The 16,586-nt window shown below is 38.4% G+C and overlaps 1 protein-coding gene across 3 annotated transcripts in view; it reads right to left on the bottom strand.

Annotated features, from left to right (window-relative positions):
- The window catches only part of FER (fer (fps/fes related) tyrosine kinase), a 189,185-nt gene that overhangs the window by 143,594 nt on the left and 29,005 nt on the right, over positions 1 to 16,586 (bottom strand). For 2 of the 3 annotated variants that reach the window (XM_010563446.1, XM_010563445.1), the window contains 2 exons: positions 3,334 to 3,517; positions 634 to 771 (listed from right to left, as the gene is read on the bottom strand). In XM_010563446.1, the coding sequence (XP_010561748.1) occupies positions 634 to 771; positions 3,334 to 3,517 (322 nt within the window). The remainder of the gene's footprint in view (positions 1 to 633; positions 772 to 3,333; positions 3,518 to 16,586) is intronic. The other variant, XM_010563447.1, reaches the window with a different exon arrangement.

Raw genomic sequence — 16,586 nt, 5'->3', positions numbered from 1 at the left:
ACACAACAACAAAAAAGGTAATGCAAGAAGTCTTAGGACTTTTTCTGTACATACTAATACAGAGTTACAGTTCAATAAATGGCGAATACAGTTCATCTTTAAAGTAAAAAACCTTCTTGCATTATCTGCATACTCTGTAGTCTCAGGCACTGCTCAACCTGCAATAACTGCAGAGTATACAGAGGTACCTAGAATTCACTTTAAACTAGAATTTGGACAATAAGAGAAGTAAAGCAGAGAAACTTAATTTAGCCCAGAATGCAAACTGCATCCAAATAAACAGTAAATTAGCTCACACTGAATCTGGACTGTCATGTATAGTCTGCTGTCACCACCAAAGTTATGGGTCTTCATATGTAATAACAGTAACTGGAATTTTGTTTTTCTAGACCCAGCCAAAAAGATGAATGGATGGTTAAAGATACAGTCAGGTTAAAAACCTGACTTTCAGCCAGCTTTCTGTACATGCAAGTAGAACAATTTTCAAACCAGGATAAAGCTTTACAAGCAGCAATGTAAAAGGAATCAAACAGAAACAAATTCAACTCTGATCACTTAAGCAGTGTTGCAGTTTAATGCAGGGTTTTCTCAAAGAAGAAACATGAACATGCACACTAAGATGAACGTGTATACCTGTGAGTATCTATGAAGTCATTATACTCAGAGTTAGGGTCTATCTGTTCAACTGAGGTCTGGATCTCTTTATGGACATTCACAATCTCTTCTGTTACAAGACTGGTGATCTGGCTATACTCATCCAAGATTCCTTTTCTAGAGAGGAAAAAAAATTCTAGTGTATAACATGGCACTGAAGGCATAGATGGCATTGAAGATGCTTCAAACTTTCAATTTGCTGTTTCTACATACTCTTGTTGCAACTGGCTAAAAAGGGAAAAATAAGACAGTATGTTACTCAAAGAAGTAACAGATCAACTGTGGCCTTTTCTTTACAGATTGGCTATGAGTGAGAAGTCTCTACGACCATGCTGCTTGTATTGATTTCAGTGCATCTACACACAGGTTAGCCAAACTAAAAACTGTAGAGATTACAAGGAAAAAGAATGTATACAGCTCATTGATGACGCTCTTCTTCACAAAGGATTTATCATGTTTGTTATAGCCCACACTAAAGCTTTTTATGTTCTGACTGACAAAACAATTGTATTCTGGTATAAGGCAAAACAAGTCACAAAATAGTGTGAATTTCCTTTAAAAACAGGCTTGCTTTATTGTTTTAACTATCTTCTTTCATATATTTATTTTATGATTTGTCATTCAGACAAAGATAAGCATAAATCACAAGTTAGCGTACATTTACATATATTTACAAGAAGAAACAAAATCAAGCAAGAATTTCCTGTAAGAAAGTACAAGCCATCCAGCCTTGTCTTTACCACCTTCTGAGAGTGGGAAAAACCAAGTGAATAGCAAATGGTAAAAGAATAGGGGATATTGTGCCACTACTCTTAATAGCATCCAGTGACACATCCTTAGAACACCCGCCTATTCTCTTTAACTTTTAGCTTTCCATAAATGAACCCTCATAACAATTTCCTGTTTCATTTTTATCTTTGACAAACTTGATAGCTTGCCAGGCTCTGACGCATGGTGAGCTTTCTTAAAATACTGATGAATTTTGGCCAGCCCAGAGGAACATGAAGAGAAAAAAGCATCAATAGATTTTTCCTGGATAAGTTCTCAAGTTATGTTTACTCTGTAAAAAAAGTTATGTGACTGGATTTTTTCAATGCTTTTTCTGAGGAGAAAACAGACAAGGGAAGGCATTGAATCTTGCCTTGCCTGTGAACAACATGTGTGAAAAGGTTCCAGGAAATAGTTCAAAGAGTGTGGTGAAAAGATAGATGAATGTCAACTACAGCAATGCCATATTGAAGAGAAAGGAAATCTATGTCAATTCCAAAAAAACCAACCAAACAAACAAACAAAACCCACCAACAGCCCCCCCAACCATTAGCAATGTTAATCTACATTTCTTCAAGTTTACCGAACAAGTTCATCTGCAAAATCAGGATTATAAAGGAAGTATGATTCATGGAGATGGCCACACCAAGCTGTACACCTGAAGTCACCACCTCTTTTTGTATACCAAAGATACTAGAAAGGACTAATTTTCCAATACATTCAGATCTCACAAAAAATGTCTATGTAGAGACAAAAATATTTTTTTACAGGTTTTTACTCCAGACATAGCAAAGGTGAGCAGGTTCAATAGCTTCTCATTCAATCATAAAATACTTCAGTGAATTATCATAGCTTACAATTCTGAAAAATCACCTTAATTACAGCACACAAATTTAGCTGTAGCTTTTTGCTGTGATTTTACATACAAAATTAAGATTAAAAGGACTGTACAGAGACTACTACAAAGGTCTACTTCATTTCAATACCTGCACCAGAATCAAAGGAATTAATATGATTCTGCATAGGGCAGTTAATGGTGTCTGTACCATGTAAGCATTTAAAGCATGAAATCCTCAACTCTCCCTCACTTCCTGTGTGCTGAAGTCAAGATGAACGTAGACTTCAGAGAAGGTAAGAAAATGAGTTAAAGAAGAGTGCCTCACATCTAAATGAACAATACCTACAAAAAAAAGTAACTGCACTTTCTTTTAGGCTAAGTGACTTAAATAACACCCCAGAAAAAGACCTACAGAATGGACTCCCTAACCAATTCCTGTTCTTCAGGAAAGACAAAGGGGCAGCACGGTGGTTACAAACCAGAAAAGAGGGCTTAAATTTCTCATTGTCTGTTCTCAGAGATCATCAGTTTGCACATCCGTAATGATGTAAAAAATGACCTTTCAGGAAAAAGGTAATTGTATTTTTAAGGTTGTATTCCTTACAGTGAGATCAGGTTTATATGATCCTGTTACTTCTCCCACACATATGATTAACCGTGCAATGACTTTCAAGACAGTTGGCCAGTTTAAACCAAATTTGTTGCTGGTGGAATTTCATAAAAATAAGGCTACCAGAGAGGCAACAAACTTGCCATAGTATAGCAGCTGAAGGACAAAGCACAAGCTCAGCTATAAACACTGTAGTTAATCTGTAAGATTTTACAGTTTTATGAGAAGATGGTGTCTTGCTAGAATGTTTAAGTAACCACTCAAAACTACTGTCTGCATTATTTGGATAGGCTTTTCTATGCACAATTATTGTCAATTGAATGATGAAAACATCTTTTTTCGTTATCCCTTGATATACAATTAATCAATCACAGTTTATTATGTTCAAATAATCCTAAAAATTCATTAGAATACTACATGTATAAAATTCCGCAAGTTAAAACTACATAAGAATATATCTTACAGGGCTTTAATCATTTCTTCTTGCATTTTCTGTAGTGAATCAAGTAACAGAGGAAGTGTAGTATCATAATATTGGTGCTGATGTAACTGTGCTCCTTTCAGTGCCAACACATACTGATTATGCAACATATGAAGCTTCATAGTGGCTTTATCACACCGATCTTTGGCTTTCTCAGTCTCCTTTCCTAAGAGAAAACAAAAAAAGAAAAATGCACATGGTGATTTAAAAGTATACAAACTCGTAGATGACATGAATCTAGTAGATTTACAAGTTTGCACCTTTTTCTACAGTAGTCTTTTCAAGGTACTTCTCTGAAGAAGGTAAAAGCTGACCATTTTAAGGTCATTAGTAAGACCAAATGTCTTGGTTTTCTAATTAAGAGATTAAGTAAGAAAAAACTGCTATATTTTCTTTCAGCAGAAATGTGAGAATTCTTTACCTAAAAGTATTTGAAAACCACTATCTACACAGGCATAAAAATAACTATGAAGAATAAAGAACAAAACTCATACACATGACTATCACAAAGCTAATCTTTTATTTGCCTCAGAGCAAATACACAGTTTTTAATGGAGAAAGAGATGTCCTACTAGGTCAGCTCCATGATTCATTAAAAATCTGTCATTTATTGTGAGCAAAAATTTACTGCATCTCTTCCCAATAAAGCAATGGTGCAGTCTATATGTGAGTAGCTGAATTCTCACACTACTTCTCCTGTCCAAAATGGGCAGCTTCTCTACTACAACTTAACATTTCCTTAGCACTGTCGGTATCATGATCTGGAGGTTGGCTCTAGAATCTCAGCTCTACACTGTTAGAGACTAGAAGTTGTCAATTTCATGCTGACAACACCAGTTCAAAGGCAGAACAGAAGCTTGACAGCAGACCTTGAAAAGCTGAAATTGTGTCGTATGAGGAATACACAAAGGACAGTGAACTCCAATAAATTACAGTACAGAAACATGTTAAAGCACATCCAAAAAAAGCTGAGGGAAAAACTTGTAAAACAGTAACAAACCCTCTTTCATATACATTGGAGTCAGCAAGCTTGTCAGAAGATGGAAAGGACAGTGACTATATAAAAGGAGCTGGTAGGAAAAGAAAACAAGATTTTTTTGCATCTGTGTTCACTAAGAAAGACCTTCAGAGATTTCCAGGCTGAAATGTCTCTGTGAAAGAGTCAATGAGTCTCTCTCTTCTGAGGTGTCAGAAGGAGAGGTTAGAGAATAAATGAAATAAAAAGAAACTATGAGGACTGGATGGTGTTTAGCTTTGGAATTTTAAAGGAACTTCAGGAAGTTTTAGCTGAAATATTATGACTAGTTTTTACAGGTGGAAGTAGGCACTCAATGGAGTGCCCCAGGCATATCAGTTGGGTCCTGATACATGAGGTGATAAAGATGATGATGAAGACAGTGTCTGAGGGAAGCAAATAGGGGAACCAAACGTGAAGAACTGGGAAAAAACCTTAAGATGTACTGATTAAATTACAAAATAGTAAATTATAGTATGAACATTTATAGAGGTGCATATGGGGAAAAAACTATTCAAGCTTAGTATCTGTTGTAAGCTTACTGAATGCACTCAGGAATGAGATCTTGGGGTTAGTTCAGAAAGATTGATGGAAATCTTAACTCAGTATTCAGCAGCTGTTGAAAAAAGATGCTAATTAGCAAAGGACTACACAGCGTTATGCCACTGACTAAATCCACATGAAACAGTACACAGTTCTTTCACCTCAAGGAGGACATACTTGAAATGAAAAAGGTTTAGAGAAGGCATCAAGCATCAGAAAGGTAAGAAACACAAGCAATCCAGAAGGAATTACTAAAATGAGAACTCCTGAAGCACCAGGAAACTGAGGAGCAACATGTGAGACAGGACACACAGTTAACAACCTCTTCCCAACCTCTTTCAATGTAATCACTGTAAGGCATTATAGGGAAATAGTATATACTTCGTTAAAAACAAAGGACATTCTTCTTCAACTAGCTTGTAGGTAACCTATGCAATCTTTTGGTCAAAGTTATCATAAGCATGAGAAACTTATATGGTTTAATAGTGAATGGACATGTGTACACAAAAAAAAAATCCTGAAGAGCAACTAAGAACTAAGAGAGACAGCACTTCTGACTCAGGAACTCCCTAGGTAACAAATTACCATGAAGTTGAGACAGCTGCCTATCTGTTTCTCCTCATAGGGCTCTCTAGACATTTGCTACCTCACCACCATCAGCTACATTTTAAACACAGAGTAATAAAAATTACTTTAAAAGTGTATTATGTCTGTCATTTAATTGAAAACAATCTAACTGCTGACCTAATTTTATATGTGGAAGGAACCAACTTCTTACGCTATAGTTTAGCTAAATGAACAAAGTTATTCTGCACAACAAAGACAAAACACATCTCCAGAGCTGTCACCAGAGAAGTATTTTTCATTTAGGTATGAATGAAACAATCCACTTTAAACATTTCTGTAAAACTGTTTTCAAGATACAACAAAGTCAAATCTCTCTAAAACTTTTGTCAGACAAAACAGGTTTTATCCTTGGCAAACAATCAAAACTTCATGGGAAGACTGTAATTTTTTTTATTTCCCCCAAACATAAAAACATTGCATTAATTATTTCTAAATTAAATATAGAACATTTGGAGGAAAAATAAAAATCCAACACATCACGCCCAGAATAACATCCCAGAAGTTACAATACCACCAAACATGTGCATGTCTGACACCAGTGTACCAATATAATGGGATGGTATACAATCCCATTTTCACATCTGCCTCAAGGACTAAATTCATTCTCTATATACATTATTCTTAAGCAGAACACCTCAACTAATTTCAGAATAAATTGAAGTATCATACATGCTTAGTTTCTAAATACAGTAGGCTACAGTGTCAACCTGGTCGCCTGCACACCAGGACATATACACTATAAGGTCTTTCTGAAGAATGTGAACATAGGGAAATAACAGAAGGTGACTGAAGAAGGTTAGGACGGGAAGAGGTCAAGTAGTAGTTACAGTCTAGGGACCGGATGAAAGAGGAGAGGACAAGGCAGCTGGAAGTCAGAGCTGGAAGCACCAAGTTTTGCTTGCCCTGGCCCATTCCCTTGGGAGATACAATGGCCAGGGAAACAGGAAGAGGGAGACAAGGTGCTAGCAGAGGGAGAAATGCTGGATTATTTCTTGGGTTTATTGTATGTTTGGCCACTCCTACTCAAACATGCCCTAGATTACGTAATCCAAAATTATCTCCATATGTCATCATTTAAGAGCTTAAAACCTACAATTTCTCCAAGCATGTCTTGAAAATACATCCTCTATCAGCTTTCAGCTTAGCAAAACTCAGCATATGTTAAATTATACCATGGACCTTCAGTATAGGCTTCTGACCTATGGACAACAACAAACAGCCTTCAGCAGTTAAACTAAACTGAAAATTTATATTAAAAATGATACATAACTAGACGCTTATCAATGCCATCACTATTTCAGAAACCTCATTCATGGCTAAACTATCCCATTTTCTCATCTGCCTTGACAACTAAATTCCTTTGCCATACATTATTCCTCAGCAGAACACCTCAACTAATTGCAAAATAAATCAAATTATCACATACACTCAACTTTTAAATACAGCCTTTGGATCTATAATTAATACAACACAGCTACAGTATTATTTCCATATTGTAATCTATTTTTTAAAGCAGCAAAATGCAGTGAGGCAGAGTACACAGTTGTTCTACATATCAATTAGCACAGAGGAAAACATCCAATTTTCTTCATCTGTATAATGAATTTCATAAATAGATCTAATTATAATTCTACTGCCATCAGTTGTTGACAAAACTGTTTCATGTTTATAGAACCTGACTGTGTATACAATATGTCACGCCATAGACAGTATTATGAAGCTTGCAAAATTCAATTATGAAAGTTTGACATTTGCGAAGTAAAGGCTGGCATTCTTTTTAAAACATTCTAGAGTCGAGTACTTCAATTTCTAATAAAAACTCTTTTAAGATTTTACTAAATAGAGTACAACAGAGCCATCCAGAAAAAAATGTTTTAGGGTATTTTCTATTAAAAAGGCAGGTTTGCTACTCCAAAGTTCTTACAATCGCAAGTATTAGTCTCTTGTAGCCTAATATTCACCTAGAATGGAAGAACAGAAACTGGACAGGACAACCAGCTGAGAGCAACTGGAAAAATTTCAGGTCATAGTGTTCACTTCATCTTTTTTTTAAATAAGCATCAGTATGATGCTTATTTAAGAGAGAGACATGTATTTGACAGATGGACCACTTGCTGGATAAGGAATTGGCTGGACAGTCGCACTCAAAGAGTTGCAGTCAATGGCTCAATGTCCAAGTGGAGACCAGTGACAAGTGGCATTCCTCAGGGGTCGGTACTGGGACCGGCGCTGTTTAACATCTTTGTCGGGGACATGGACAGTGGGATTGAGTGCTCCCTCAGCAACTTTGCCGACAACACCAAGCTGTGTGGTGCAGTTGACATGCTGGAGGGAAGGGATGCCATCCAGAGGGACCCTGACAGGCTTGAGAGGTGGGCCCCTCCAAACATCATGAAGTTCAACAAGGCCAAGTGCAAGGTCTTGCACATGGGTTGGGGCAATCGCAAGCACAAATACGGGCTGGACAATGAGTGGATTGAGGGCAGCCCTGAGCAGGACTTGGGGGTGTTCGTTGACAAGGAGCTCAATGTGACGCAGTAATGTGCATTTGCAGCCCAGAAAGCCAACCGTATCCTGGGCTGCCTCAAAAGAAGTGTGGCTAGCAGGTCAAGGGAGGCGATTCTTCCCCTCTGCTCAGAGGGCTGAGCACCTCTCCTATGAATACAGGCCAAGAGAGTTGGGGTTGTTCAGCCTGGAGAAGAGAATGCTCCGGGGAGACCTTACAGCAGCCTTCCAGCACCTAAAGGGGGCCTACAAGAAAGCCCGAGAGGGACTTTTTACAAGGACATGTAGTGATAGGACAAGAGGTAACGGCTTTTAACTGAAAGAGGGTAGATTTAGATTAGATGTAAGCAAGAAGTTCTTGACTGTGAGAGTGGTGAGGCACTGGAACAGGCTGCTCAGAGAGGTTGTGGATGCCCCATCCCTGGAAGCATTCAAGGCCAGGTTGGATGGGACTTTGAGCAACCTGATGTAGTGGAAGGTAACCCTGCCCATGGCAGGGGGGTTGGAGCTAGATGGTCTTTAAGGTCCCTTCCAACCCAAACCATTCCATGATTCTATGTACAGTGCAATTGCCTCAAAGAAACCTACTTTCAGAAAATAAGTATTACAAATACAGAAAATTTTCATACATATTCTGGATTAAAAAGAAATAACCATACTGAAGAGTTCAGGTTTTCACCTCCATACAACTTCTCCTGGTTGGTCAAAAATTGTAAGTCAAGGCTCGTATCCCCTTATATTGTTCACTACATTTAGTTACCACTGATTTCAATAAAATTTAACACTTGTGAGGTCTTCAAATTGGCATTATAGATTTTGATGTATTATTCAAACAACAAAATTCTGCCTCTGTGGAATACAGCGTAAAGCACCCACTAATTCACACAGGACAAGGATCCACCTCCTGAAGGTTACCTGTAGTGTGACATTCAAGACTCAAGCCAAGATTTGGTACAAGCTTAGCTGTTCAAATTTCAAATCCAGCTTCACAATAGCACAGGTTACACTAATGACTGAGGCCTACATCTACTGTTGTTGTTTCTGCAAATTCCAGTTAAGCTGCTTTAGTTGCAGCCCTTCAGCTAAATCTTATGGGCAAGGAAATACCCAAAGAACAAAATAATTTTCTTAAAGATCTATTCTTTTCAAAGAGAAACAACATACAGTAAAAATCTCAGGTTTGACTAAAATGAAATACAAAGCTTTCCCGTCAAAATCAAAACAAACATTATGGATTGGTTATCTACAGAAAGATGTTACAAAGAATTTGAAACTGAATGCAGTAAGAAATTACCTCTTTATGTCTACACTGTAAATCAGCTGCTAGCAAAAAAGCTCAACAGTATACTTCAATGGATACATGCTACCATAAGCCCTGAATTTATTTCATTCCAAATGTAACAATCAGCCCTTCAACTCAGACAAAACCCTATACCAATGACATCCCACTCTACAGAAAGATTGTATTTTTTCCTCTCATTGTTGCTTTGCAACAATGGTAAGAAAAGCTGCCTAGAAGACCTCCCCTTAGTATCAGTTATTAAGCTCTTTGTTCTTAAGTTTGCTTTGTTTTTATTTGATTTGTTTCTTTGGGACCTTTGAGGACATGAAAGAAGAAAAAAAAATTAAAGAATAAAAACTTGAGAAGACACAGAAAGCTAAAAACTTGCCAACATCTAAGCATTTGTTCATGCCTGAGATGCGCTCTCAAATTTTTGCATTTTTAAGTGTTTGCTCTTAAAAGACAGTAAGTATCATAAATGTTTTTTGAGGAGGCATAACTGAAATACTGCATAGTTTGTGAAAACAACATAAATCTGTCAGTTAGGCACATTTTGGAATGTCTACAATTAGAAAGAATTTCTTGTCCAATTTTCATAAATATCAGAAAAAATCTGTCTGGACTCCGATGTTACGATATTTCATGAAGGACTGCCCCTTGCCTCTCACTCTTGGTAACTTCAGTGATACCGATAGGTATGACCTTCAGCCATTAAGAAGTTATGACAAAGTGTTCATAAAAGAGGGAATAGAGATCGTTGTAAAGGCTTAGCTCACAACAGATGAATTAACTTTCTGGATTTATAATTCCTGGCATTGAAACATGACCTTTGGCTTCAGTGCACAGAGAATGCTGTCCCATGAAGAAACACTAATAAAGATAACGTCCATCTGACAAAGGAGAATATCATTCTATTACGAAAGTTCAGGTTTTGACAATGAATTTAATTTAGTTTAAAAAGCAGGCAGAGACACACCTGACTGCCAATAGATACAGTGAGAAGCCTTAAATATGCTAGAACTGTGGAAACAGAAAAGCAGCAGAATTACAGGACAAACAAAATGAAAATTAATGTGGCAATCTGAAGATCTATACATGAGTAATAGTGGGAAAGAAAATCTTTATACATAAATAAAACTATGACTAACAATGCCAGAGAAACTTGGAGGACAAGAACATATGCCAATAAATCACATAACTGCCTCTGTAGTTCAGGAAGTGCAAGAAGCAAAACCACACAAATTTCTGGGCATGGGTGAATACAGGGAAAAACACCACAGGCAATGTTATAATAAATGTGGGTACCAATGACACTGCCAGGGGAAACCTGGACAATATCAAAAGTGACTACAGAGCTCTGAATGCAGCCATCAAGGTCATGGAGGCCCAGGTGGTGTCCTCCTCAATCCTGTCAGTGAGGGGAAAGGGCAGGGGAGGAGGGCACTGACAGTACAGGTCATAAGTAGCTGTGGAGCTGTTGTTGGTGACAGGATTCTGGGTTCTACAACCATGGGACCCTGTTTGCAGACCACTGTCTGCTTGGGAGATGGGAAGCACCTTACTAAGCAGGGTAAAACTATTTTTGCCAATAGGATGGCTGACCTCATTGGGAAGGCTTTAAACTAGGAAACACAGGGAAGGAAGAGGGTGACCCGCAGTCCTGAGAGAGCAATGGATGAGATTGCTGAGCAAAGGGCAGGGCATAGTGTGACGAGAAGGGATCACAAAGTAAACAAAATGGGGTTGGCTGGGGTCACTTCCAGCACCTGCATGTGGGCAAGGAGGTTCCTACAAGGCACCTCTGTGGAAAAATCCCCCCAGATCCTCTCCAGGAACTCAACATGCTGGGGTGCCATGCTTAAGTGCCTGTATACTACTGCATGCAGCGTAGGGAATACACATAGAGAGTTAGAAATCTGTGTGCAGTTGCAGGGCTACGATCTTGTTGGGATCATGGAGGCATGGTGGGATGGCGCCCATGACTGGAGTGTTGCAATGGAGAGATACAGGCTCTTAGGAAAGACAGACCAAGAAGACAGGGAAAGGGAGTTCCCCTTTATATGACAGAGCAGCTGGAGAGCATGGAGCTCTGCCTAGGAATAGATGAGGAGTCGACAAAGAGCTTATAGGTTGGGATTAAAGAGAGGACATGCAAGGTCCCAGGAAAAGCCAAGAAGCTTGGTTTCAGAGGTGTTATAATTTCCTGTATTATAACCTCACTGGAGTATTACAGCATTTGATTTCAGGAAATTTTAAAATGGAAAAAAAAAAAGGGGGCAGTACCAGGGCTTTTGCTTTTCTATTTTATTTTTTCCAAATGAAGCAACAATCCTCCTCTGAGAAAACATGCAAATCTTCAGCATATACTAAAGTTTCAGACAGAAAAAACATTTCTTGCTTGGTTTGCTTTAGAATCTTTTATTTTTGTAAATATCAGCACTAAAGTATAAAGTTGTCAATGCATATAGTGATCTATTAGACATTTCCCAATGCTTATGATAGCAGTTTTCCAAATAATTTCCCAGAACTGCATTTATCTTCTCATCTACATATTTTTCAGCATTTTCAATAACAGAGGCAATTTCTTAATATTTTGCTGTCTCCACATTTGTTTATCAATAACAAACCTCCCATATAGTCACTTCCTTATTTATTTCAACTCTGGAGACACACATTTTCACAGACCATTATTTCACTGTGCCTGGAAAAGAATATTCCTTTATATTATTTTTTTGCATTATTCTACTGAACACAGTCTTTGTAGTCCTGAATGAGATGACCAAAGCTTTCAAACAGATCTTCTTCTAACAATGTTTTTTTTAAAGCAATAAAATATTTTTACATTAAAGAAACCTAAAGCTCGACTTAAATCTGCTTCCACAGACTGGTAAGTGGAGGGAATACTAGTGGGACCCCAGCACAATCTTTGTCTTAAACAAATTTTGATAAGGACTAAGCACTTCTTAAATTAAAGCAAGTAATTTTAAAACTGAGCTATGACAGAAAAAAAGACTACCCTTACAGTGATATATCAAGCCACTGTAACTATGTATATTCAAGGTAACTGATTCCTAATACTGAAGAATATGTTACACAATTTACAGTGAATTCTTGAGAAAAATTTGTTGCCTCCTGCTTTTGGAGGCAACCCTCTAACTTCTCCATTTCTTCTATTAAGCATTTCCTCATAGTTTGTTCAATTCCCCAAGTCTTCATCACTGAATAGAAAACATATAGCTTGTAGAACTTGCTTTGTAACTGCTTATTCTGTATTACCCATTTAAATTATTTTGGGACCTTCCTGACCCAAGTTACCTGCTTGAACTCAGTATTTCATGTAATGCTAGGCATGTCTAAATACCACAGATGATTATGAAAATTACTTCCTCATATGACAGTTCTTATTGATGCCAAGAAAACCACCATTGACACAACTTTTACCCAGTGATACAACTTTTGAAGTATTCTGTTTCCCATGCTGAGCCTGGCTTCACTTCCATAAGTCTAGACTAGACTAGAATATTTCAGTTGGAAGACACCTACAACCATCACCTAGTCCAACTGCCTGACCCCTTCAGGGCTGACCAAAAGTTAAAGCATATTTTGAAGGGCATTGTCCAAATGCCTCTTAAACACTGACAGGCTTGGGGCATCAACCACCTCTCTAGGAAGCCTCTTCCAGTGCTTGACCACCCTCCCAGTAAAGAAATGCTTCCGAGGGTCCAGTCTAAACCTCCCCTGGCACAGCTTTGAGCCATTCCCAGGTGTCCTGTCACTGGATCCCAGGGAGAAGAGCTCAGCACCTCCGTCTCCACTTCCCCTCCTTGGGAAGCTGTAGAGAGCAACAGGGTCGCCCCTCAGCCTCCTTTTCTCCAAACTAGACAAACGCAAAGTCCTCAGCTGCTCCTCACAGGACATGCCTTCCAGCCCTTTCACCAGCTTTGTGCCCCCCTTTGGATGCGTTCAAGGATCTTCACAACCTTCTTAAATCGTGGGGCCCAGAACTGCACACGGTATTCAAGGTGAGGCCGCACCAATGCTAAATAAAGCAGAAAAATCCCCTCTTTTGAACAGCTGGTTATCCTGTGTTTGATGCACCCCGGGACGTGGTTTGCCCTCTTGGCTGCCAGGGCCCACTGCTGACTCATGCTGAGCCTGCTGTCAACCAGCACCCCAGATCCCTTTCTGCAGGGCTGCTCCACAGCCACTCCTCTCCCAAGTTACACTTGTGTCCAGAAGTTAGGAGACTTTAAAAATAATTTATACCAATCTACAAAGTACTTTTTATAGAAACTGCTACAGCTAAACTAGGATGGCTTTGAATGTTAGTTCTGTCTCAGGAAGCAAACTCTGAAATTTAGTGAGTGACCAGCCTTATCATCACTCTTCAAGTAAAGAGATGCAAATGCACTGCTCTTAATTAACATAGGTTTCATAAGACCAAAATCACTAAGACAGACATAAAGATAGGATCTTGGCTTTTAATCTCCAAGGGCTTTTTTCCCTTTATGTCTTGCAAGAGGCTTACATGAACATGTTTCTTCAACAAATAAAAACACCCGCTCCCTCCTCCACTCAACTTACTTCTGAGAAGAGGATAAGAAGTTTTTCCCAAACTTTATTCAACAGATTAATGACTGCAAATAACAAATAGTTTTCTAATGCAAAAAAACTATTTGTATATACTTAGAGAGTTCAAATTTACAAAATACCAGACCTAAACTTCTGATTTAAGAATTAGTTCAACATTAAGCAGATAACTTTATTAAGATAAACAAATAACATAGTATAAAAATAGCAAAAATTAAAATGCAATCTTTTGAACTGCTGTCAGATGTTTGAGCTAATAAGCGCCACTAGTAAATTCTCTCAGACCTGAGTGCTGGTCTGTGAGGATTGAGGAGAACACATCCTGGGGCTGCATGTCCATGTTGAGTGGGAGCAATATGCCCAAGCTGATCCCACACTCCACAAGAAGTCACCAAGATCTCTCGGCTCTGCACTCCCCAGGGTTTCCTGCTCTAGAAGCTATATTTTACACACAAGAAACAACGTTAGCCATTACAAGCATTGGTAGTGTCTATGAGTTGAAATGCTTACAATAGCGTATTAATTTGAAATCCATCCAGCCTGCTGACGTCTGTAAGACAGACCAGTTCAGCCAGTGTTACTTGTTTTGTCTCAACAATGTGAGAGTTTCAGTCAAAAATAAACTCAAAAAATACCCTACTAGGAGTTTCCCTGATCTCAGGAACAACTAAAGGCAACACATGCCACCAGGAAATGTAGTAGTATAATCACAATTTTACAGGCATCTTAGAATGAATGCACCAGCCACCTAATAAAAGTATTTTCTGCCACTCAGCTATTATAAAGAATAGTACGACGATAATTTGATTTAATGAAAGCTTTTTCAACAGCTTCCTTATTTATCATAGATACAGCCTATGCTGTCATGCAACTTCAATATGTACCACAGAAGTCACATCAGTTCTGAAGTATTAAATCACAAGAGTTGCAGGGATCAGAAAACATTCTTCCAGCAGATGCAATGTTGGATAATGTGCTAGGTGTACTGTTAATATTTCTAGTTTCCTCTAAATCACAACGTTGTCAGGGAACACAAGCCAGCCTAGGGAAATCTGTAGCAGCATAAAATGAAATTATGAAATTAAATACTTAGAATCAATATATTTTTGCTTTACTATTTACTATTTGTTAAATTGTTAAGAATTAATAATACTTTTCAAATTTTTTATAAAAAAAGGCAAAGAGAAAATTATTGTTTATGATTTCATGTACTCATCATTTCCTTATTTAAGCTTTTTTTATATAGCAATAAGTAGTGTTTAATCAAAAAACTCAAGGATGAAAACATCAGCAAGCCCCCCGGACACATTCTGAACTGCACTTAATAAAGATGCACAATTCTGCAGAAACAAAATTAATTGTGGAAATAGCAAACTTAAGCGGAAGCAGTTACTGATCCAACCAAATGAGATTCAAACTGTAACGAGCTATCACACTTGATATCTACAACTGTTCTACAGTTTCTATTTTGTGTTCTTTACCCATTATTTATGAAACTTTTTTTTAGAAGCTTTGTGACTTGTTCTTTAGCCAAACAATGTCTTTCTCATTTGACAAAAATTTTGTTTTGATGTGTTTTCCTGCAGCAGCAACATCAACTTGCCACACTCTATTTACCTTGTTACTCAGCATCACTGATGTCAGCACAGCATTGTAGGCTCAGAGTTGTACACAATCTGTGAGTGTTATTTTGGACCCCTGTTGTAAGAAGTCTACACCATTTTTGTCAATATCAAACATCCAAAAGATTTCAGAGGGCTGTCCATATCATTATCTAATAAGTTTTTATCCTGTATTTTGCTCCAATGACCGCAGTATGCACTATGACCCAGCACACCCTGATGCCCCAATTCTGCAAAGGAATATGCTGTGCATTCCCAGTACATACTACTTTTTTTTTTTTTCCCTGAAGTTTACCAATGCATAAGAGACTATTGGAATCAACTTGTCCATAGTCCCAGTTGCTGAAGTATGCCTCATTAGAGATGCAGTGGGGTAGTTCAGCTTGCTGACCTCATCCCCTTTCAGCTTGCTTTCTCTCACCATACATTAAAAGAACGTAAGAATTAAGGACTGAAAAAAAACCAAAAAACTATCAATCGAGTAACACCGACCAGACTGCCTGACACCTGGGGTCTCCATGCCCAAGAACAAGCAACCAGGCTGCATTTGTGATTCCCATGGTAATCACTGGTCCAGAAAGGAGCAGCAACGAATGACTAAATGGGGTAAGGGCTAGAACAAACAAATCAGTCACTTCTGATTGAGACAGCATGCAGACAATAGTGGCCACAACAGGGCAGTGCAATCCAGCCTAAGGACCAAGCGGCAGCCAAAGCTCAGTGGTGCACCCTCTGCAACACAGCTGTCCCACTGCTTACCTCATGCCCAAGCAGAAGCAATGCTAGCAGAGGGTTCCCCAGCACAGCTCCTGAGCCAGTATCTCAGACACTTTCACCGTTCTTCAGATCTGGAGAGCACAAAGCCTTCCATGATGAAGCTCCTGCATCCTTTAGAAAGCAGTTCCCTTTTCCTCACTACGAAACTATCAAAAAATTCCTACCAGCTGCCTTCACATTGCCCTAACACAAATAAAACCTGTAACTAACCAGTATCATTATTCAGTGCTTAACCCTTACCCTTATTCCTCTTTCCACAGGCCCTCTTGGTGTT

Source organism: Haliaeetus leucocephalus, unplaced genomic scaffold (genome assembly GCF_000737465.1).
Source record: "Haliaeetus leucocephalus isolate CR32 unplaced genomic scaffold, Haliaeetus_leucocephalus-4.0 Scaffold167, whole genome shotgun sequence".
In the NCBI taxonomy this organism is placed as follows: domain Eukaryota; kingdom Metazoa; phylum Chordata; class Aves; order Accipitriformes; family Accipitridae; genus Haliaeetus; species Haliaeetus leucocephalus.
Note: the sequence above shows the minus strand (reverse complement) of the source record. Positions and strands in the feature narration are given on the sequence as shown.